The sequence below is a fragment of the Lactuca virosa genome, chromosome 6 (assembly GCF_052849685.1).
Source record: "Lactuca virosa cultivar CGN04683 chromosome 6, Lactuca_virosa_CGN04683_v6, whole genome shotgun sequence".
Taxonomy (NCBI): domain Eukaryota; kingdom Viridiplantae; phylum Streptophyta; class Magnoliopsida; order Asterales; family Asteraceae; genus Lactuca; species Lactuca virosa.
This window is the reverse complement of record NC_136431.1, coordinates 264,043,958-264,068,109: the sequence shown is the minus strand read 5'-3', so window position 1 is coordinate 264,068,109 and position 24,152 is coordinate 264,043,958. Positions and strand designations below refer to the sequence as shown.

Here is a 24,152-nt window from a genome sequence, read left to right as displayed (position 1 = left end):
CTCTGGTGTGGTGATAGTTGCACTTTCCACACTTCGGGAGGGTTCCAGCATGTCGACTGGCAGGTGCTGGAGTAGTAGGTGTTGTGGCGGTGTACATAGTTCTCGTTTGTTCCTATTGCGGGGTGTCCTGTGTTGTTCGCTTCTTCTTCTTCCTTTTGTTCCCCGACTTCTGTCCATAGTCCTCTTCCCTCGATGGCTCGGTAACGGGGACTCCCACGCCATGATGAACTCCATGGTCGATGAGTCGCTGAGCCAGGCGCTTAGCACTATCGAATGTGGCTGTGTTAGAAGACAATACCTCTCCTTGGATCGGGGCAGTTAGACCCCATATGTATCTTTCTATCTTCTTGCTCTCTGGGGTAACCATCCCGTGGCATAGTGCTGCTAGGTCACTAAACCTGTCAGTGTAGGCCGCTATGTCTGAGCCGACCATCGTGAGCTCCCATAGTTCTTGTTCCAGCTTTTGAACTTCGCCCAACGGGCAGTATTCTTACAGCGTCAAATCTTTTAGGTTCTCCCAACCTATTGAGTTAGCCACTGATAGAGTCAGTGACTTAACATGGCTGCTCCATCATGTCAGGGCTTTGTCAGAGAAGGTGCAGGCAGCAAACTTCACTTTGCTCTTTTCAGGGCACGAACAGATTTCGAAGACCGAATCTGTTTTCTCGAACCATCGCATCAGAGCGATGACTCCACCATTTCCATTGAAGGAATTGGGTTTGCAGTTCATGAAGTCCTTATACGAACACTCCCTTGGGTGTTCGTGAGTAACTCCGGGGTTGGTTAGGTGGGTACCGCTACCAGATCCGAGATCCGAGGGTACCACTTTCACCGAAATGAGCTAGAGTAGTTGCCACTGCGGAGGATATCGGTGCTTGAAGAGCAGCAGAATCGAATTGCGGCGGTGGAGTTGGAGTTATTGGAGTAGCGCGTCTGATTGATCTGCGAGGAGGCATCTTTGCTAAAAGAATACAAAGATGATACAGAATAAGTCCAAAGCAATGGACACAAGCCGAAAGCTGAAAAGACAAGGTTATCCTAGTTCTGGGTGTATCGGATCCTGACTTCCACAGGGTTCTGGAAACAATTCATAAAAGAGTCTATACCTAATAAACTCTATGAATTTGAAATGGCTATCCTCGAATGAATATATGTTGCCTGAATAACTGTTACCAGCTGCATGTAAGAAAATAATCCTAACATATAATGTGAGCAGTGTCTCCACTCGCTCATTAAGTTAAACAAGATTATTATTTATTAGTGTGACGCATAAGACGTTTTGGTTACTTCGGTTGTTCCTTCTTTGACTCTTCAGTTGACTACTATGAAGAAGTGGTCACATCTATATGGGTTTGTCGTGCGAGAATGGAAGTGTCTAAAGAACCTATGAGATTTAGGGTAACTTTATGGGGTGATCCTTACAGAGTCCTTCTATAATTGTACAATGTATACAAGTTGTATATAATTCAAGATTAAATAGACCTTCGAATAAGTGATCCTGCTCCAAAACCACAACCAAACAAGGAACAGGTAGTGAAGCGTAGATCACAAATTCTAAGTCTATAAAATCTCAATTATATATAACCTTGGAAGTATACATTGCAAGATTATGGACCTATCCGTAAGGGTCTTTTAAGTTATCACATAAGTTATTTGTAAAGTGCCTAAAATACTCCTATAGTATTTTAATGTAATGTACTTGGTATGTTTCGAACTTGTTATTGTGTTATAGTATCCTAGAATACTCCTATAGTATTCTAACTCTATGTACTTGATCTAGCATTCTCTTGACTGGTGTTAGGTAAGTTTTAAGACTGTTGCAACACCACATCACTCCCAAACACATGTCGGTCATATCTCGAATGAATATAGTTGATCAGGCTATATTGATCCTAGCTGTGATTACATAATTGTCCAGGTTTGACCGCAGTGTTCAACCTTTAAATACTTTTGTTCTGTTCTTCTTGTGATACTTGTTCTAGTATGTACATGTATAAGCAAGTAGGTATATTTTTATAACTTATAGTTATACTCTTAAAATATATCATTATCCAGAACACTTAAGCCCTATTGTATTTATAGTTGTATATCTTTTATCGGTTGATATACTTAGTTCACTATAAACAATGCTCTTATACCAATCTGTCACACCCTAAAACCGGAACGGCGGAAACGTTCTGGGGTGGACGACGTCATGTTTAGTATCACAAGACATGCATCATAGTAATCAAAGTAATAAACAACCATTTCATTAGAAGGGAAGTGTTTACAAAGCATGTGTTCACAAAACATAGAATACATAAGCAAATAACAAAACAAGACTTGAAGCTATACTGCTCTATCTTCTGAATTCCTAGAGTGAGTACCTGTCTACTAGTTTCCTGAGAATACAAGTTATTTTGAAAGAGTTGATCAGCAATTAAGCTGGTGAGTTCATAAGATTTTAGTGATGTAAGTAAGTTGTAGAAAACTTAGTAAGATGTAGTAAGTTGTAAGTTTTGTTTAGAAAAGTTCGCCTGTTCCTCCAGAAAATCCTATATTTTCTACTTTGATGCAAGATAAGTAAAAATGACTCTACAATCATTTCTATGAGTACTAAATGGATACAAGTTATATAAAACTCAGAGTAAACAAACAATCGATTGTGTGTATCTGCCCTAATCCCACAACCAAACAAGGAATAGGGAATGAGGCAGATGACACACATCCCATTGGTTGTTAGATCCTTATTGTATATAACCCTGGTGTATTCCCTTGGTACTCACGGAGTTAACTGTAATAGTTCCTTTATATTTGATGAAAAGATTCTTTAAGAAAAACCCTTATTTCTTATAATAAAATAGTAACCACAGTGATTCCTTCTATAATCACTTAGTTTGTACTAGATATATGTAATCTAATATTGAACAAATAGTTAATTGGGTGAATCTGCCCTAAGCCCACAACCAACCAAGGAACAGGGAATGAGGCGGAAAGCACACATCCAACTACCTATCAGATATTAATTATATATAACCTTGATGTATAAACTAAGGTATTATAGGATTACCCACTTAAGGTCCTTTAAGTTACACTGGTTTAATAAAATGGATTAAACCTTTTACGTATTAGTTTCTAGTTTAGTTTACTCAATGTTCTATCATTTAGACAACTTAGTTGGTACTGATGTAAGTTTTGTATAATTGTACCATTTATTCATTTCTGTCAGATATTTATAAGTGTGCTCTGTATAAATAAATTCGATTTAATATATTGTTATCACCTCGCGCCTGCTAACCCAGATACGTGTAATCGCACTAAAGTTAACGCAAACCGGAAAGATATATTATTATATTTTATCACCTCATGTCTGCTAACCCAGATACGTGTAATCGTACTAAAGTTAACGCAAACCGGAAATATATATTATTATATTTTATCACCTCGTGTCTGCTAACCTAGATACGTGTAATCGTACTAAAGTTAACGCAAACCGAGAAGATATATTAACGTGATTTTTCCCGGTACTTAGTATAGTATGTTCCTCCATGTACTTGTTATAGTATGTTCTGTTTCTCATATAGTATGTTCTGTTTCTCATATAGTATATTCTGACTCATGTATGAACTGACTCTTTGTATGCTTCATTGTACTAGAAGGAATAAGTAGTGTCTTCCTAAACTATACCTATTATAGTTTACTAATGTTTTACTTGAACTGTTATTGAAAAGACTCATTTATCTACTAAGTTATGCTTGTACTTTAAAAACAGAGTTTTGTAAAACTATAAAGTAACATAACTTTAAAAGAGTTTTTGATAGGTTTTGATCACTTATAAAAGACATAAGCAATCTTTTGAAAGATGTTTATAGCAAACATTTACACAATTATAATTGTGTTCAACTTGTATTCCCCCCCCTTAAAAGCATTTAAAACAGTTAAAAGATTCATTACGGGGTATGAACTCACATGATGTGGGTGATTCAAACGAATACACGCGTAAGGATGAGAAGTTCCACGAATGAACTCCCGAGACACAACGGGTCCTAAATGACATATAATGGCATATATGTGTATATAATTAGTGTTTATAACCACTAATCATGAAATGGAACAACCTTAGGGACTAGGAAACACTTGTAATGAAGTGTTACACCACATAGGGTTGCATATAAGGGAAGTATGGCCCCACATAGGAGTTTACGGTCCAAGTGGCATGACCATAAGAGTTTACGGTCAAAGTGGTTCACGGTCCTATGTGCTTACGGTTCAATGGGTTTACGGTCCATTGAGTTTGCGGTCTAAATGACCTTACGGTCATAGAGTTCACGGTCTAAGGAGATTCAACTGCAAACTCAGCAAACCTTGCACAAATGATGGTTTTCAAGGGCTTCATTCAAAGGCATCGGATTCTAGGGACCATGCTTACCCTTAGGAAGGGTAAAGGCTATAAGAACACCCTTTATAAGGGTTTACGGTGTATGAAGATTCATAGGACCGTAAACTCTTTTGTTCATGCAAAGAGTGATGATCTTAAGTCCAAAATGAAGGATTAAAACTAGATAGATGTAAAGGAGGATGGTACTTACGATTTGGAGGCAAATGGGGGTGTTTTCGGCCCAAAAACACTTAAGTGTTCTTGATGTTCTTGAGGATCTTGAAGATCTAGACTCAAAAGATGAGATTTGTGGATGAATTCAAGAGTGAATCAAGAAGAAGAGATGTATTAACTCAAAAAGGGAAGGAAACACTTACATTTTCGGGGATTTGCAAGAAGATCCTATGATACTTGAGAGAGTTTTCGAGATTCTAGGCTTGAAATGGAAGAAATGATCAAAAATGATCATGAAATATGTATATAGGAGGGAGTTTACGGTCACCCTGACAGTAAACTCAAGGGTCCTGACCGTAAACTCCTTTTGAGGAGGTTTACGGTTTGCTAGATGGTTTGGAACTTTAACTCACAAATCCAAAGACTGATTCCTTTGATGAACTAGGCTCAGAATGCCCAAACAGACTCTAAACAGTGCTAAGAGTTAGCAGAGACAAGTCTGACTTTAACTGAATTGAATGGTTGTACAAGGTTGAAATTTCGGGTTGTCACACCGATGCCAGGTGGGGCCGGATGAATGTGTTAGGTGGGACCCGTAGCATGTTACTGACAGATCTGTACTGAGCGGGGCCCGATGCAGGGTGAGACCCATTGTATGTATGGTATGTGGTATTTGGGGAACTCACTAAACTTTGTGCTTACGGTTTTATGCTTATGTTTCACGTGCTTCTGGTTCCAAAGGGAAGAGCTCGACGTGATTGTTTTGCATCCACCGGTGTCCGCATTTTATGACTAGATTTGTACTCTGATAACTATTAAGTACTATTATATACTTGACGACTTTTGGAAATGAATGAATGAATGGTTGCTTTTGCCTGTTTAAAAATAAAAAATTTTACTTAGAATTTGGGGACATTACACTCAACAACTCAGATTTCTGAAGACGATGATGGATCCAAGCTTGCTCTTTTCTCCCTTGTTTCCTTGTGACTTCCTTCTTTCTCAAGTTCCACCAAAATCCAAGAAATAAGCTTCAAATGAAAGGAACAAGCTCTCAATTCTTCATGTAGGCTAGGGTTTCGCTTGGAAGGGTTGGAGTCCGAAGAAGATGCCCTAAACTTTGAATTTATTATCTTAAATATGGATGAAACCTAAAAAGATCATGAGCTTTGGAAAATTAATATTGACGGCCTTAACAGAAATTAAATTCTAAAAAATCATCCTTTCGTCATCCTTATTTTATGGTTATTATGAGTACTCGGTATACTCCACATTTGACATTCCTAAGAATACAAGCAATACCAATACGAACATAGTACTTGGTTATAGATCTTCTGCTTTGGATTATTTTACGAAAGTATTTGTGTTAACCGAGATAAAATCAAATAATTTGAAGAAAATGACTACGAGATTCTCAATTTATCCAAATATTTAATTATTACTTTTTTTTTGGAAACGGCAAATATATAATAAAAGATAACGCCTCACATCAAGACGATGCAAGGAGGAAGTACAAAACAAAACAGGAAAGGAGAAAAGAACAAGAGAAAAAAGTTACAAACAGAGAAATGGACCGAGATTCCAAACTCTCCAATCCATGTTTTTAAATGAACCTCTATGTTCACACCATACGAAAGTTATTGATTTTATATTTCCACTGTCTTCACCGGTACGATAGGGATGTTTCTAAAAACCTTGTGATTCCTGTCATTCCATATACACCATAATCCTCCATATAAGATCGTATTCAACATGCTTCTTTTATTTTTGCCTTTAGACCACCGAGATATGAATAGTAACATGTCTTTGACCGAATAAAATCCATCATGTGAAATTTCACATCAAGATAAGATCGAGTTCATGACAATCTTCGCCACTGGGCATAACAGAAGAATGTGATTTTAATTATTACTACACCCTATTTTCACACTTTTTTCTAACACTTTGGAGATACGATGTCCATAATTTTGAGCATACAATATATATATAAAATCTATAGTTTAGCCTAATATTAATATATCTGAACCAAGATATAGAAAGAGGTGATACTTGCATTATAAAATGAGAAGCAGCCACGTTGTTCCATTATAAAATCTTTTATATGCATCCACGTTCTTCGTTTTAATAAACCAGAGCTCAATCAGGAAGCAAGAAGGACCCCATGGACAATAATCGAGGCAAGCACTCTGTCGGTAAAGATCGAGTTGCTCAGAGATAAGTACTACATCTTTCAGCTTTTGTTCCCGCGTGTAATTTGTCGATTTGATTACAGAGTACGTAGTTGAAGTTAATATCACCAGACACAATGAAACCAATAACGATAGAAGAAAAGCTCAGGTCTCATTCACCTTTTTTCTCTCATTAATCTCAGTTAATGCTGTTCTTTTTTCTCTTTGCTTATAGATTGATTTTGTTTCTTCGAACCTTCGTATTTCATCCCATGTTGCAGCATTCATTTGTGTTAAATTGCTGTAAGCATCTGTAAATGTTAAGATGAATATCAGTTTAGAGGCTAATCCACAATCCAAGACAACTTCACTCAAAGAGTCTAAGGTAATTGAACTCTTTGCTTTCCCAAAAGGGTATCAACTGGAAAGCTCCAAAGGCTTTAACTGAACCAAACATCCCACATGGGGTTTTCAATTTCCATAAATTTCAATCTGGGTTTTTAATTCTGGTACCCAGTTCGATTAGATTTCAGAATTCATTTTTACGAACTAGTTGTGTGAAGAAGCTAATTAAATCTAATGCACATAAGGTGCTTATCAAAATCTTTATGTCATTAACTTTGATGCATTTTGGAAAAGGTTGATATGCAAATAGAGACTCAGAAGAGTAGAAAAAGTGGTGAAGGTTCTGGGAAAGGGACAAAAATGGCATTGCAACAAGAAGTAAGTACATTGCTGTCACCTTTGACTTTTTATTTATGTTTGTTGGTATTAGTTGAGGTGTCTTGACGTTCTCTCAATTATTGCAATTATATTTAATTATATATAATATATCAATTCCTTTTTCAGGTAGAAAAGCTTAAAAAGAGGCTTAAACATGAACAAAATGTCCATAGTGCTTTAGAACGGGCTCTAACCCGCCCGTTAGGGGCTCTTCCTCGCCTTCCTCCTTATCTCCCTCCACAGGTAATTTTTCCCCTTCGACGTTCATAGTAGTCCAATTTTCATTTTAATTATTATTTTGGGTAAATTTTTATTAGAAAAAATCGTAAAAGATGTGGTTGAATGACTTTGATAATGGTTTTGTGATGGTGGATTATTTTAGTTAAAAAATTTCAATGAACATATTACAAATGAAATGAAAGTATGATGTTGTTTACTGTAATAGACCTTTTAACAGTTTGTTGAGATCCGTATAAATGTCCATCAAGATTGTGTAAGGACCAACTGGTAATTAAGCATAAGTAGTCTGTTATAAATTCAGTGTCGAGTCTAGAACGTAAAACCATATGTTTCCTTATTTAAATGAAACCGATAAAAAATAAATAAAAAATAGGCATTAAAAATCTTGATTTATACATATATTTTTTTTGTCAAAAAAAGTGGTTCATTTAAAAATATTTAAGGTAGTTCACAGTTTATATTTCTATATAATCTTTTATAAAAATAAAAAATAAATAAATAAATAAGTGGGTCATTTGACCCACCTTTGATGTACATAACCCACCACCGGCTATAATCTTAATATTACTTGCCCACAATTAGAGTAAGGGACTATTTGTTTTTGTCTATAGCTAGATAATGTGTAATAGAGTAAGGGACTATTTGTTTTTATCTATAGCTAGATAATGTGTAATGATCTCTTGATAAGGTGTTGTATGCATAAGATCTATTTCTTTTCTAGAATAAATAATTGAAATAAATAATTGAACCATCTAAATGAGACTCTTGATAAGGTGCTGTATATAGCCCACCACGGGCTAGTGTGTTAGAAGCATTAAGCCAAATTTTTTGGCTTAACCTATTTAGTCATTCTATCATTAAGTACAAAAATAATCATGCATAGTTGTCTTAAGTGCTTAGCCCATTAAGCCCATCAAGTAAAAAGAAACAACCCCTAACATGTACACGAACATCAAGTCCATATTACATATAGAATTCTAACATTCACAAATTATTTAGGACTCATGCAAATGTGATTGCACTATTATATAATGCTTCGAACAATGCATGGATGTTTGCAGACATTGGAGCTCCTAGCTGAAGTGGCTGTTTTGGAAGAAGAAGTTGTTAGGCTAGAAGACCAGATGGTTCAATTTAGACAAGATCTATATGAAGAAGCTATCTACGTTTCTTTCTTTAAGAGGAATCTTGAAAACTTAACTGATTTTCAAGAAAACTGCCATGCAAGAGATCGTAAAATTGAAACCAATGTATCAACACCCATTACTCAGAAATCCCCAAATCCAAAAACCGAAAGGGTCAAAGCTTTATTAAAACGATCTCTACACAAACATATTTCAGCAGAAAAATGTCCTAGTCCACAAAAACAACGTGTAAGTGTTAATTTATCGTATTCATAGTGAATTTGTTTTCAATTTAAGCTTTTTATGTGGATTTTTTTTGTAGTTTAAAGGTAAAGGGACAGAGGGTGGAGATTTGGGAAAAAGTAGTTTTTATATTCAAGAAAAGGGAATATTGGGAGATGATAGTCCAAATAAGATTTCAGAAAGTATCCTGAAATGTTTAATGTTTGTTTTTGCACGAATGAGCTCAACTTCGCCCTTGAGAATGGCAGAAATGCTACCTTCATTAGAGCCATGTGAGAATCCATGGGCAATGGATTTTAAAGATCCTTATGGTATCTTTTATGAATTCGAGAACACAGATATAGGTCCATATAAGTACTTATACGAAGTTGAAGCAACTACTATTAATAAAAACCATACTACAATCTCTACGTTCCTAGCTCAAAGACTAAAGTAAATACTTGATAGTTATTCTTCTTTATTTTCATAGTATAAAATATAAATCAATATTTGATGTTATTTATTGATTTTTTAGGGTCCTGCTCGGAAAACTTGAGTTGGTTAGCTTAACAAGCCTTACACATCAAGAGAAGCTTGCTTTCTGGATCAATACATATAATTCGTGCATGATGAATGTATTGAAATTTTCTTAATTTTCTTTATTTCATTTATTTGTAATCTATAAGTTAATAAAATCAATCTCATTATCTTTGGTGCATTTAACTATCAGGCGTTTCTTGACCATGGAATACCAGAGACACCCGAGAGGATTGTTCAATTAATGCAGGAGGTAATAACAAATCTAAAATACAACATTATAACTTTGTAGATTTTTCACACTAAAATGCCTTCTATAAAAAAAAAATGAAAGTTCAATGTTGTAACTCGAAAGAAAGAAAAATGGACGCTATAATATACAAATACATGAAAATATGTTTCTATTTCATTCATTAATAATTTTCACACTGCAATTCATTAATAAGGATAACACAAAAAATACAATTTTATAACGGAAGTATGTTGCTATATCTTTCGTTTTTCCCCATAATGAATTAGTGTATCATTCTCATGATCAGGCAACAATAAATGTTGGAGGCCATCTTTTAAATGCATTTAGCATCGAGCATTGCATACTGCGATTACCATATCATGCAAATCATGTAAGTCGACTGTTGCATCTTTCATGTTTTCATGTTCATGGCATGAAAAAAGCTATTGTATTTGAAATTAACTACATGTTTAATTTGTTCAGAGTTTTAAAAAAGGTTTCAAGAACAATGAAGTAACTGCAAGAAGCATATTTGGTTTGGAGTTGTCTGAACCACTAGTGACATTTGCATTGTCTTGTGGTAGTTGGTCATCACCTGCTGTAAGTTATCGATGCTTCATCAGTATATATACATTCACTTTATTTAACAAAACCTATTATCATAAATCTTGACCTTTTTCAATAGCTTTTATTTCAAAATTAACTAATTTATTTTTTTCTATATAAAATGTATTATAAAGTGTCCATATATAGTTAAATTGTCATCTTTTAAGTACATGTCAGTCATATATTCAAAAAAAGATATTACTTGACAACAACACTTAAATAATTAAATATATTAAATAGTGGAAAACTAAAAAAAGGTAATACTAAATCCAGATTTCAAGTTTTTCACTTTATCTCGTCGCACAACTTGCGATGATATGTAATATTATATAATGTTATGAATTCAATATTTGATTTGGAGATTAAATAAAATATAGTAAGATATTTATTGAAATAAAGTAATTAGTCAAAAATAATAAACATTCCATGTTTAAACATGAAGAGGATATATAGTAAAATGAGATATTATCGAATGAAGGTGGTTAATCATACAAAACAAAAAACAAAAAAAAAAAAAACATTTACTAAATAATAAGTGGTTAATAAAAATGACAAAAAGCAATGTCTTTAATTTCCAATAATGCAAAACACTTTAATAGCTTTCTGTAATATTATTAACTGTTGGAAAAACCTAACAGTGGGTAAGGTTCATTATTTAATATACTTTTCGTGATTTTTTAAAATGAAGATAAGAGTGTATAGTGGTTCAGAAGTTGAAAAAGAACTTGAAGTTGCAAAAAGGGATTACTTACAGGCTGCTGTTGGGATTTCAACATCAAAGAAACTGTTATCAATACCAAAACTGTTGGATTGGTATATGCTTGATTATGCTAAAGACATGGACTCGTTTCTTGATTGGGTATGCCTTCAATTACCAAGTGATATTGGTCAAGTAGCAATCAAGTCCGTAGAAAGAACATTTAGTGAACCCATTTCAAATTATGTTAAAGTTAGCCCTTATGAGTTTCGATTTAGGTACCTTTTGTACAAATAAAACCTTTTGTTAGTGTTTTTTTGAGTTACATATTTGTATAGATAATTTAATAGAAAGTGGAAGGATATAAAATGTGACACCTTTTGTACAAATAAAACCTTTTGCTAGTGGTTTTTTGAGTTACATATTTGTATAGATAGTTAAATAGAAAGTGGAAGGATATAAAATGTGACATTAATATTACTGATTTCATAAACGTACATGGTTATCCTTAAAAGCTTCCAATTAATAAAAGGTGACATTATGGATTTTATTTTATTTTTTCTTGTTTTAACAAACATTAATCCTCCTCCGATAAAAATCCAAAATCGAAATAAAAATCATCATTCAACAAGCACCATCATTATCAATTTGGATATTAATATCCCTTCTGCAAAACCTCCACTCTCACGTTAATCATAATGGTGTGATTAACTTGGCACAAATCAAATAGAATGTAGTTGATCACATTAATTTATACCATTATTGGAGGAGATTACAAGCACGAAGGTACGATGTACAGAACCACATCATGATGGATGGAATCAAGTATAGTATTTACATACAAATTGGAGAATGATATAAATGTCCTACAAAGTTTTTATGGTTGGTCGATCCGGTCCCTAAAGTTTTTGTCCGACTTTATGGGGGTATAAACTCGGATACGACCTGCTTATTTAGTCTCTATCAACCTGTAATAGCCGGTTCACCATATAACAGTGACCATTTAGACAAAAAAAAAAAACTCACATTGTGCCCCAATAAAGCCAAAAAAAATATGTTCAGGGATAAAATGCTTATGCTACAAGATCGAAGTGATTTGGGAAAAAAAGAAACCTGATAATGGAATTAACGATAACAAAAATTTCGTTATACTTGTTCATATGTTTGTTGGAGAGCAAAAGGGGAGAGATGATAGGCTTAACTTCCATCGCCATTAACACAAATTTTGTTATACTTGTTCATATGTTCGTTGGAGAGCAAAAGGGGAGAGATGTGGAGAAGAAGCTTCGAGAGACTGGTAAATAGATATTTGATCTTCGAACTTATTTTTTTGGCTTTATAGGGGCTGAACCGGCTATTACAAGTTGAGAGGGACTAAAAGAGCAAGTCGTATCCTAGTTTATACCCCCATAAATCCCGACAAAAACTTTAAGGATTGGATCGACTAACCCTAGAAACTTTGTAGGGCATTTGTGTCATTTCCCCAAAAGCATTTGATTATCCAGGGGGAGGGGGGGGGGGAAGGGGGGTGGAATTAAGATACTTCTAATGTCAAATAAGGATCAACTACGAAAAAAATAAATTATTGGGTCAAAAAGAGCATAATTGCAAAATGCAATCTCCACATCTTGATAAATCCTCCTCTCCGATGATTATTGATGTGTGTGTGTTTATATATATATATATATATATATATATATATATATATATATATATATATATATATATATATATATATATATATATATATATATATATATATATATATATATATTAATTGCTCAAGTTTTAAATTTATAAAACTGATTTTATCACAACCGGAGTAATACACACACTAGGCATTGAACGTAATCGTGCAATAGTATAGTTGCGGTAAGACCAGTATCAAACACTTAGGGAACGGTAGTGAATTAATTTGGAATTTATGATTATAGGTTGCACTAAATAACAGAAAGCAATAAAAGTGGGGGGTTTATGATTCTAAAATTCTCAATTAAATAATCAGTTAATCTCGATAAACTGAGTGAAAACGATTCTCTTTGGGTACTTTTGTTACACAATATTACTTCTTAAAATCATAGACAATTACTAATACAAGAGTTATTTGTTCTTTATTCACTGATTCATAATATGACTAGTTTCCTGGTCTAGACAACTAATCCTTTTATCTTTAAGACTTTTAGTTACAATGATCAAGTGCACTAATTATCCTCAAAAATTAGTGTTCAGTTCATATTATGAGAGACTTTAATTATAAGCATCAAAAATCATGAAGCTAATTACACATGAATGGTCATCACATGTATACTTACACATTAAAATCATAACTTACTACTTAACCGTAGGTTATTATTAAACACTAGTCATACAAATTTATAACTCATAAAATCATATGATTCAAGCACATCAAGGTAGATTGTTCATCTAAACCTAACAATTCTCAACAATAAACAAAAAAGATTGAAACTTTAACACATAAGGATCTTTTATCAAGCAAACATATTAAATGGAATAAGAAAAAATTATCTAAAAAGCAATTAATTCGTAATTTCAATGACTCGTCAAGTCTAACACAAAGCAAAAGAGTTTTGAATCCCTAAATCAGAAAGTAAACACATATAGAATCATACTGGAATGCCAATATCAACATAACGGCCCTTCGGCCGCCTTCTAGACCCTCAAAATGGCAGATATATGTGTTACTGTCGACCAAGGATGATTAGAAATCTGGATCTCTCTTTAGGTTAGAGATAAATGGATATTTATGAAGAATTCTTCCAACGTACTACGTGGGGCGTAAGTTTATCTACACATGACGTAGATCATTTATAACCTGTATTCCACTTGACTAGCTACGCAGGGCGTAGAAGCTTATTTCAGCATCATGCCATATTTTTTGCATTCCAACTCCGTTTTCCAGTCTTTTTGCTTCCTTGTCGCTCTAACAACATATTATATTTGTAAAGTATTAATTCAAAGTATTATAAGTACCTTCTATTCCAAATAATATCATAACATTGTTTAAAATAATAAGAAAATGTCGGAAATATATGTATAAAATATGTGTTATCAAACTAGCGCACACTAGTCTTTTGCTTCCCCCAAGCAAAGCTGATTTTATAATAAACATATTATCACATCAAAACCTTAGCTACCAACATCGCACAAGACAATCCATTTGGAGCTCATCCATTACATCGAAACCACAATGCATGTATTTGTGTCTAATATTCCTAAGTAGTTCCCAATCCTAAATACTCACAATCCTCATAAACATTTCCCACTTATTTTGAACGACATTCATTTTATGCATCCCTCTAAATATATCCTCAAAAAATCTTTCTTTACCTCAATGTAATTTTTGATTAAGCCCCCAAGCATACATATGGATAAATAACCTAGAAAGAAAAAGTACAATAAAATAAAATACTCATTTGAGTTTTGGCAATTTCGCTTCATTCTTCAATATCTTCAATCTCCAAATCTTTTGACTTTTTAGGTGTTAGGCGTGTCAAACCCAACAAATAATAGGGGTACAACAGACTCCAAATACACTACTTTAATGCACTAACAAGTAGTACAAGGCAAGCAGAGTCGAACCACAGAGACACGTGATAAAAGTCTATGCCTCTTTGCACAAGGTACTTTGGTCACAAATGGGGTTTTGTTTGCAAATGTAAAATAATTAAATCACAATCTACTTTAAAATCATGCACAAAAGGAAATAAACTTGTAAACAATTTGATTGAATGGTTCTAGTTCTAGTTCTCAATGTTGTTGTTCAACTTTATTATGACTTGATGTAATTCATGATTGTTATTCTAAGTTGGTACTGAAAGATATTAACACGCTCTAATGCCTCTCGCTTGCCAAATTATCTAACCTAAACACGCTCTTTGACAAGACCTAGATTTACTAATTCAACCTAATCATGCTCTTAGATTGTATTGAAAAATTGCATTAAGTTTTGTACAAGCTTCCCAACAATGTTCATTTCTTCTCATACGCTCGAAAGTGTGAAAACATGTGATATATGTTTTACAATATGAAAACTTATTGTTTGTTACCAATTATTAATTTTATAGAACGATTAGGTGCCCTAAAAGTTAATTAACTACACAAAAATTCAATTCATGAAAGTGGCCAATCAAACACAAATCAAATTCAAGGATTCTTGTTTAAACAAATACATAATCACTAGAATAGAATCACAAATCAAACATAAAATCATATGCTTCAAGTCAAGCAATCAACATGTTTTGAACAAGAACTAGAAATTAGGGTTTCTTAGCCACACATGGCTAAGAACAACTCAATCAAAAAGAAAGATGGAATTGGAAATGTTTAATGCTTACAAAATGAAATCAAAAGTGTTTGCAATGATTTGGTCTTCTCAAAAGCTCCAAAAAATCTCCCAAAATTACCCAAGATCGCCCAAAATTGCTCCAAAAACTGTCTCCAGTGTAAAAATGACGTCTTCCCTTGTTTTATTAAGTGTTCACGTGCTTGCCATAAGACCATGCGTTTTTACCATGGCCATGCCTTTTTCCCTTGTGTTTTTGGCATGGTCATGTGTCTTGACCATGTGTTTTTGGCATGGCCCATGCTTTTTGCTAAAAGTTCAATAAGTCTTCATTGTTGGCTCCTTCTTCAGTCTAGCTTCACCACGAGTCATGTTGCCCAAATATAAGATGATAAAGGACAAACACGACCCGTTTCAATGTGACATGAATCGTGTTTCAAACGTAGTCCTTTGTTATGGTGATAATGCAACAAGGACTCGAGTTATGTCTTCATATTTTCTTCCATGGCATGATCGATCCATCTTCTCTTCATGCTCCAAAGCTCCATGCTTCATGCTCTACGCTCGATGCTCCATAATGCCTGCAAAATAAATAAAAAATAGTGAAGTACCAGGCATTCTCAATAAAATATGCAATTGCCCAAATAATTAACTAAATACATAAATTATGAAGTAGAATGCTATGAAAGGACGGAAATAAACATGAAAAATAGGTGCATAAAATGCAGCTATCAAACCTCCCCAAGCTTACACCTTTCTTGTCCTCAAGAAAGAACAAAATTAAGAATCACCCTAGAGAAGAAGATAGGTGACTAAAGAGAACTAAGATGAAAAAAAACGGAAGGAACAAAAAAGTACCTAAAGGGAATTAAGAGTGAATGCATGCAATAAAAGAAAAAATAATGAAAATAACATATGTACAAAAAGATTAAAAAAAAATTCAAAGATTTTTTTTTCAAACATTAATGCAATAAACAAAACAAAACGAATAGAATCAATCCAATTAACCTCATTGTGTCATACAGTCGAAGGTGTACCTGTCATACCTTGAGATAACTTGGCATTAACTCCTCAAAGATATATAACATTTAAAACAATATTTTTATCCACTCCCTAACACAACTCAACAAAATCAAAAGTTATAACACTTGTTCACTTTACCGGTAGTGGGTTAGCACATGGAACAAATTATGGTCTTACTCTCGTGAAAACATGTGATGAAAAATATGCTCAATCTTCTTCATTTTACAAAGCAGGACAATGAGCGACTCCAGCTATTTGTTGACTAACAACAATCTTTTTCTAAAAAATATTTTCTAAAAATTCCCTAATATTTACCTAGATTGGTTACATGTTTCAAACCACTTACACCAGTAAAAGTAGTTCACAGCCAACCCCGATGTCGTAAGTTAAATTTCAAGTCCAAGGGGATCTTTTGACAGCCAAGCTAATTTCCTAGTTGTAATTATTCATGCAACTCATGTTTTGTTTTGACTCTTTTTTCTTAACTCTTTTATATTTTGTCCATGCACAACTCCTTTGAAGTTCTGTTAGCAAGGGCACACTTTCAAAGTATCTGAAGATGCACTCCTGCTTAAATGGCGGCTTGACGCGACATATCAAGATGGTGTTCACAAGGAGGGCGCTAGTATGGCATAAACATAGGAGCACGGTTGTGAGGGAAGAGTACACATCTACATGTTTAAGTTATTTGCTTGACCTAATTCTTTATATTTTTGTCCTTGACTTTTTCTATTGTTAGGACATCTCACGGTCTATTATTGTGAGAGACTTCTAAGACATTTTTCGGGGGACTGATGTAAACGCGCAATGACCCGTAAGTATAGTTGGAAACAGTGTCCCCAAGTAGGATATTTAGAAGGGAATTTTATATTCATTTTATGTTCATTTTATATTCATTTTTAGAGCGTTGGAAGGACTTTTTAGAGCGTTGGAAGATTCGAGTCACTGAATTTTATATTCATTTTATGGTTCTTTTGAATTTGGAGTTTGGGTGTGATTGAGCATTTACTACTCATAAGAACGGTCGTGTGTTCCAAGGGCTAACATATATTTGTTGTTATGCTTCGGTATTGATAACCTTATCATTTTTTGTTTTGCACGAGTAGCTACGGGAGACGTGTTCGTATGTGATTAGGTTGCATCAAGATTTTTAATGAAAAATGAACAAGTTCTAATCTCATGCCACGACTCATTTACCACTTCAACTGGTTCAAGAAGATTAGGTTCCTTTAGATTGATATTTTTTTTATAATGCAAAAAGGTGCTAAAAACAGAAAATCTTTTTGGATTTTTAAAAAAAAATACAAACTAAGAAATAGTTGAAAACAAAATCTTTTTGTAATTTTTTTTATAAGAAAAGTAAAATATTTTTGGATTTTTTTCTGAAATGCATGTGGAAACTAGAACCTAGTGTACAAAGATCCCTCCCCAAGCTTAAGATTAAGCATTGTCCTCGATGCTCAGAGAGGGTAGGGTAACCTACTGACCGCGGGGGGGCCCAACGCTACATGAAATGCATAGCTTCTTGTACCGTTTGTGTCACTTGCTGAACGGAGGCATTAGTTGCAGACAAATCAGCGCGAACGTCGGTAACAACTTGATCAAGGTGATCAAAACGCCTAATGTATGTGTCATGGTACTGAGTCGCCCGCCGGGTGTAGAAGTAACGTGCGGTCTCTACTGGGATAATAGAATTGGATCCCCCTACAGTGGGAGGAGTGGACTGAGCGGGAGGAATAGGGAGATTAGCACAAGTGTGGTCTTCGTGGTCGACGAACAGCCTCTCAGGAGCTCTCGGGATGGGCTCGGGGCGCGTGGAATGGAATATGCACAAATATTCTTTGGTAGACACCATCGAGTCTAAGTGATGTCCTGCTGGAGCTGGAGGTAGCTGAAGTCCCCAATAGGAAATCGGAAATGGGGCTCACCCTGCACCAACCATGTGAGACCACCATCACTTTCTCTGCGGAAGAAAGATGAGGCTATAAGGACATTGGATGTGATGATATTGGAGCCTTGTGTGATTTTCTCGAGATTCGGGTGCTTGCTCTCAAAAAGCTCGGCACAAGTAAGGCGGGTGGCAAGATAAGTGATAATCCCGCCACAATGGATAGGTTCGGAATCGCTAACGGAGATCTTGAGAAGTTTGAAAGCAAGGAAGGCGCCAAAATGTGGTCTCTTCAAGCCGGTGACCACGCACCAAAGAATTTCTAGCTCCTTCTTACCGGCTCTGCTAACGTCTTCTTGGAGGAAGACAATATTAGCAATAATTCGGAGAGCCACCCGCAATACTAGATGAATGATTTGGGATGCTTTGGCGGATGGAGCCTCATACACATCAAGTCCCGTGATTTCCTTCAAAAAGACTTTGGTTTTGAAAAGGGTATTTTTCTCTCGCATGTATCGTAATTTGGGACCATAACTATTGAATGTAGAAATCCCAACAAACACACTAAGATCGTTTAGACTTGGAAAAAATTGCAATTGCATGAGACGGAATGAGAGACATTTGGCATTGTCATTGAATTCCGAAGATTGTAAGAATTCAATAGTTGTGTTTTTATACGATTTCATTGGTGCCAAAGTGAGAAGTTTCTCCCAACCTATGTTGCTAAACAACCTAAGGATGCCATCATAAACTCCTAGTTCTTGGAGAGTGGGAATATCTACAAACTGGTGTAAGAGTATTCACGGTCCTTTAGGTGAAGGTAGCAGTCACGATGTTCAAGAAAATTGTGAACAATGGTGGTGGCACCATATTTGGATTCCAATTGTTCCTTTGGATTTGGATTTTTGCGTTTTGGCGTGATGACAAACCAAATATATGACAGGCAAGTGGTGACCAAAGACTAGATCACACCTAAACAAGCACGAATGAACAATTATATGAAGCACGAGAACGGATTCAAAACAAACTTAAAATCAATGCGTAAAACTTGAGATATGGAAGGAATGTAACGTTCAAACGCTTGAATTTATGGTGTTTTCTTGAATTGTTCACTTCATCATCAACCTCAAGAAAGCTTGAACTCTTCAATGGTGGAATGCACAATTAGAGATGAAGTCTTCGAATCTTCTTTCCAAAACGCCTCCCCAAGCTTGTTCTTCAAACCCTATACAAGAATTTTGAAACCCAATAGAAGAATCAAGTCAAAATTTTACAAATCAAAAACTTGGGTTTATGAAGAAAATATCCGATTTTTACCCAATAGTGGAGGTATTCAACCTAGATGATGAATGAGGTGAAGTTAGGAATTGAAAATAACATACATTTGATCTTTAATGTTGGATTATTGAAGATAAAATGAAAATTTATTAGGGTTTATGAAGGAGTGTCGGCCGAAGATAGGTTCAGAGGAAGAGTCGCACGGCTCGTGAGGAAAGAAGAATAATCGACATTTGATCAAAACACAAGATCGTGAGGGTTAGAGAACGATAGAGTGCACAGTATCAATTAGTTAGGCAATAGATTTATAAACAGAATATGGTAAAACATTAATTGAAGCTCCTAAATCTACCATAGCACGGGGGACATAAAGGTTTCCCAATTTACAAGGAACGATGAAAACACCTGGATCCTTGCACTTTGGGGGCATCCTTTTCTGCAAAACTGCAGAAACATTTTCACTTACTTTCACTGTCTCATTACCTCACAGCTTCTTCTTAGATGTGCAAAGTTCCTTAAGAAACTTAGCATATCTAGGTACCTGTTTGAACACGTTTAAGAGAGGGTTGTTGACTTCAACTTTCCGGAACATTGGCATGATTTCACTATCTTCTCTCTCTTTTTGTTGCTGCTCAATCTTGATGGAAAAGGTGGTGGTGTGATCTTTGCTTCTTTCTCTTCCAGCTTCTTTTTCTCCACCATTTTTTCTTTCTTTTCATCTTTCTTTGGTGGTTCTTCTATCACCAACTCCTCTTCCTCTTGTTCTTCGGGCATCTTCAGGCCATCATATTTCTTTCTAATCCTCAAGCTAATTGCACAAGCATTATGCTTTGGGTTCTTTTCGGTTTGAGGGGGCAGTTTTCCTTGATTCTCCATTTTTCTCACCGATTGAGACAATTGTGCCATTTGGTGCTCAAGAGTCTTGATGCTTGCCTTGGTTTCTTGCTGAAAAATTTGAGTGCTAGTGGCAAGGTGTAACGCCCCGATTCTCAGGTATTAATATTAAGACTTTAATTTTCAAGTTTCAAGGTCTACTCGACGAGTTGGATGCCCTGAATCGTCGAGTAGCAGCGGGTTTGGGGCCACGTGTTTAAGTGACCAACTCGTCGAGTCAGTAGAGTGACTCGACGAGTTGGAGCTGGAGGGTGAAACCCTAATTTCTGGGGTTTTGCACCCTATTTAAGGAATCATTTTCCCCCTTAAGTCTCTTACAGTCTCTAGAGAGCTCTGAAAACCCTAATTCGTGTGTGTGTTCATCTTGTGTGATTTCAAGCTTGGAAGAGTGTGCTAGAAGAAGGAAGAGTGAAGCAAAAGAAGTTTGGATCATTGAAGAGCTGGTGGATCTGAGTCTTCTGTCTCTTGGCATCATTTGGAAGGTAACAAGTCGTTACCTTGCATTATTTCCTTTTAGATCTCTTCACATCTAAGATTAGGGCCATTTTCGGGTTTATGTGAACCATTTTCGGGTATGAGCTATGAATTGGAGTTGCAACTTCATATTTGAGCTTACCTTAACCCTTATAGCTATAAAGTTCCAGCTGTAGCAAGTAATAAACTTTCCCTTTTGAACAAATGTCATTCCAAGTTTGGATTTATAGTTCTAAGCTTTTAGAGCCTTGCATGCACGTAAAGTCTGCAACTTTACGTGATAAGCATGCCTTAGGAGGCTAGATCTAGTGATTAGAACACTGGAATGGCTCAAAATAGTCTGGACATCGATTAGGTTGCATGGACTCGACGAGTCGGATAATCCGACTCGGCGGGTCGAGTAGGGTTTTCGACTGACTGGTCATGCATGGACTCGGCGGGTCTGGGAGATGACTCGGCAAGTCAGTTAGGGTTTTCCAACACTTGAACGCGCATAGACTCGGCGAGTTAGTTGGGAAGTCGGCGAGTCGAGTCGAATGATTCAGGAATCTGTAAAGAACTCTACGAGTGACAAGTTGCACTCGACGAGTAGGTTAACATGGACTGCTGACCATTGACCATTGAACTTGAATCTGATAAAGGGTTGGCCAGCTGACTTCCGAGGGTATTTTAGTGAATTGAGAATTTATGAGATTGGACCATTGGTGGTTATAGGTGTTGGTGGTTGGAGCTGTATTTGGAAGAGTTGATAGTATCATCCTGAGCTTCTTGCGAGGTGAGTTCTCCTCACTATACCAACAGGGTCTATGGCACCAATGCGGGCCCTTATCGGATTTGTATTCAGGTTTATTGCATGATATGCTTATTCATTTACATCCTGGTAGTTACGATGGTGTTATGCTTAGTGACCTTGTTAAGTCGGTATCCTGTATATAGGATGATGCTATGTTAGTGACTGGTTAGGTCTGTATCCTGGTTATAGGATGTGGCTATGATTGATGATCTGTTAGATCGGTTTGACTGTTATTTATGATAGCGTATGATATTATGTGCACATGTTGTTTGATTGGGGTTAGGTTGAGGCGAACCTGCTTTGTGCTGAAGGCCAAGATACCCAGGGCGGTCCGGATAGACTACAGGCCCAGGAGGACATGTCAGTCAGACCGAAGGCCCGAAGAGCGGTCCGGATAGGTTGTAGGACCTGCGAGGCGGTCTAGACGTGCCGAAGGCTTGGAGAGCGGTCTAGATAGGCTGAAGGCCTGCGAGGCGGTCCAGTCAGGCTGAAGGCTCATTATGCATGCTGTTTGCTTATATGTCATTGATATGTTTTATGGCGTTGGTATTTTGGGGGTAACTCACTAAGCCTTCGAGCTTAAATTTATCGATTATTGTTTTAGGTACTTCTGATAATCGCGGGAAGGCGAAGGCGTGATCGTACAACTCCTCATATTTCATGATTTTATGATTTGATTCTGGGATACTCTGACATTTTACTATTTTGAAAACAAGTTGTAATAATCATGGGTTTTGAAATGTTTTAAAAAGTTTAAAATTTGGCATGATTTTTATGAGTGTTACAAGTTGGTATCAGAGCCTTGGTTTGAGTGAATTGGAGGAAACACTCATGTGTCTCCAGTCTCAAACTGAGGACAAGGTTATAAAACGATTTTCTTAAAATGTCTTCAAAATAATAAAAGGAGGATGCAAGTGTACGATCAGCCGGAGCTCGTGGATAGACCCCAAAATACCTTACGGAATATTTGAGTTATGACATATGATTAGAACAACATGCTAGTACTAGGCTAGGGATCTTCAGGAATTGCATGATAGAATTGCCTGATTACATGATGCCTGATAGCATAGAGTTTTTCCTTATATGAAATTGACATCATTACTATAGTTGCTTATTGTATGCATCACGTTTGCACATAATTAAGATCTTATAGCCAGAGAATGTTTGGTTTGGCCTTATTTCCTGTTCTTGTTTGATGAAGGGCTTAGGGTAGGATCAGGTATTCGAAAGTCTATAGGGTCCAGCGTTATGTATGGTTAGCATACACGAGTGATGCAGGGTTGGTGGAAGTTTCATGTGTGGGTTGTGAGAAGCCGGGAGGCCAGTACGAGATATTTTTGGATTCCTCTAGGAGTGAGGATTGAGCGCTCGCTATGATTATGTATATTGTTAGGGCGTTGTGATGATACTTGAGACAAATATGGGTAGGTGTGGAAGGTAGTATGGGCCCGTACTACTGAAAGAACAGGACCCATACACGTAGCAAAGAAGACACAACCCCTAGGTTTTAATCGGGAGTTGGTTCCCAGTTATTTGTGTGGATTATATGATACCTTGTGTTATGTTTCAGAATAGTGATGACCAGACGCTTTGTGACTGGATCCGGTTCGGGATCAGGATCAGGAGACGGAGGCCAGGAGGGGCCAACAACACCTGAGCCTGTGGTGCAGATGGGTATAGAGGAGTTGGATGCCAGGATTCGAGAGATCCTGCATGATGAGGTTGCTGCTATGTTCCAGGCGCAGCTACCGGATATGTTTGGGTCTATTAAGACCGCTATGGTTGAGTACTTCGACGAGCGTTACGCAGCCCTTGCAGAGATGGTTGCTGCTGCAGCTACATCGGTTGTAACAGCGGCAGGAGAAGGTGGAGCCAGTTGGGGCTTCCAGTACCGGGACTTCGATAATACGAAGCCCCCGACATTCGATGGTACCCATGATCCGATTAGAGCTATGAGGTGGTTATATGACATGGAGGGCTGTTTCTTCACATGTTCATGTCCTACTGACCAAAAGGTCAGATGTGCCCTGAATAAGCTGAGGCTCGAGGCCAAGGACTGGTGGAGATTGATGACTGGGACGTACACTGATGTTTAGAGAACTGCTGTTACGTGGGAGCAGTTCAGGGATATGTTCCATGCTCGATACATTCCTCGGGTTGAGCGGGAACGATTGGCACAAGAGTTTTTGAGTTTGAGACAGGAGGGAGAGTCGGTGACGAAGATCACCCGGATGTTCACGGAGAGGGCGATGTTTTTCCCAGTGTTTGCATCGGAGCAGGCCCAGATGACACGTTGTATGAGCATGCTGAAGACTGACATTCGTCAGTTTGTTGCCACACAACGATGTGATACTGTGCTGGAGTTACAGGAGGCCGCTAGGCAGCGTGATTTGGAGATTAAGCTGCAGATGAGGGAGCA

General features: G+C 36.4%; 1 protein-coding gene across 2 annotated transcripts; it reads left to right on the top strand.

Annotated features, from left to right (window-relative positions):
- Window positions 1-6,643: 6,643 nt before the first annotated feature.
- LOC145122822 (uncharacterized) lies at window positions 6,644-11,500 on the top strand. Of its 2 annotated transcripts, XM_079058391.1 has the most exons (12): window positions 6,644-6,723; window positions 6,804-6,868; window positions 6,981-7,084; window positions 7,339-7,422; window positions 7,549-7,665; window positions 8,724-9,035; window positions 9,109-9,461; window positions 9,544-9,643; window positions 9,739-9,798; window positions 10,085-10,168; window positions 10,261-10,377; window positions 11,072-11,500. In XM_079058391.1, exons 3-12 carry the CDS (start codon window positions 7,025-7,027, stop codon window positions 11,375-11,377), a joined length of 1,593 nt encoding a protein of 530 aa, XP_078914517.1. In that variant the 5' UTR covers window positions 6,644-6,723; window positions 6,804-6,868; window positions 6,981-7,024; the 3' UTR covers window positions 11,378-11,500. The 2 variants fall into 2 exon arrangements, with proteins under 2 accessions (XP_078914517.1, XP_078914516.1); XM_079058390.1 differs by having other exon boundaries at window positions 6,658-6,868.
- The last annotated feature ends 12,652 nt before the right edge of the window (window positions 11,501-24,152 follow it).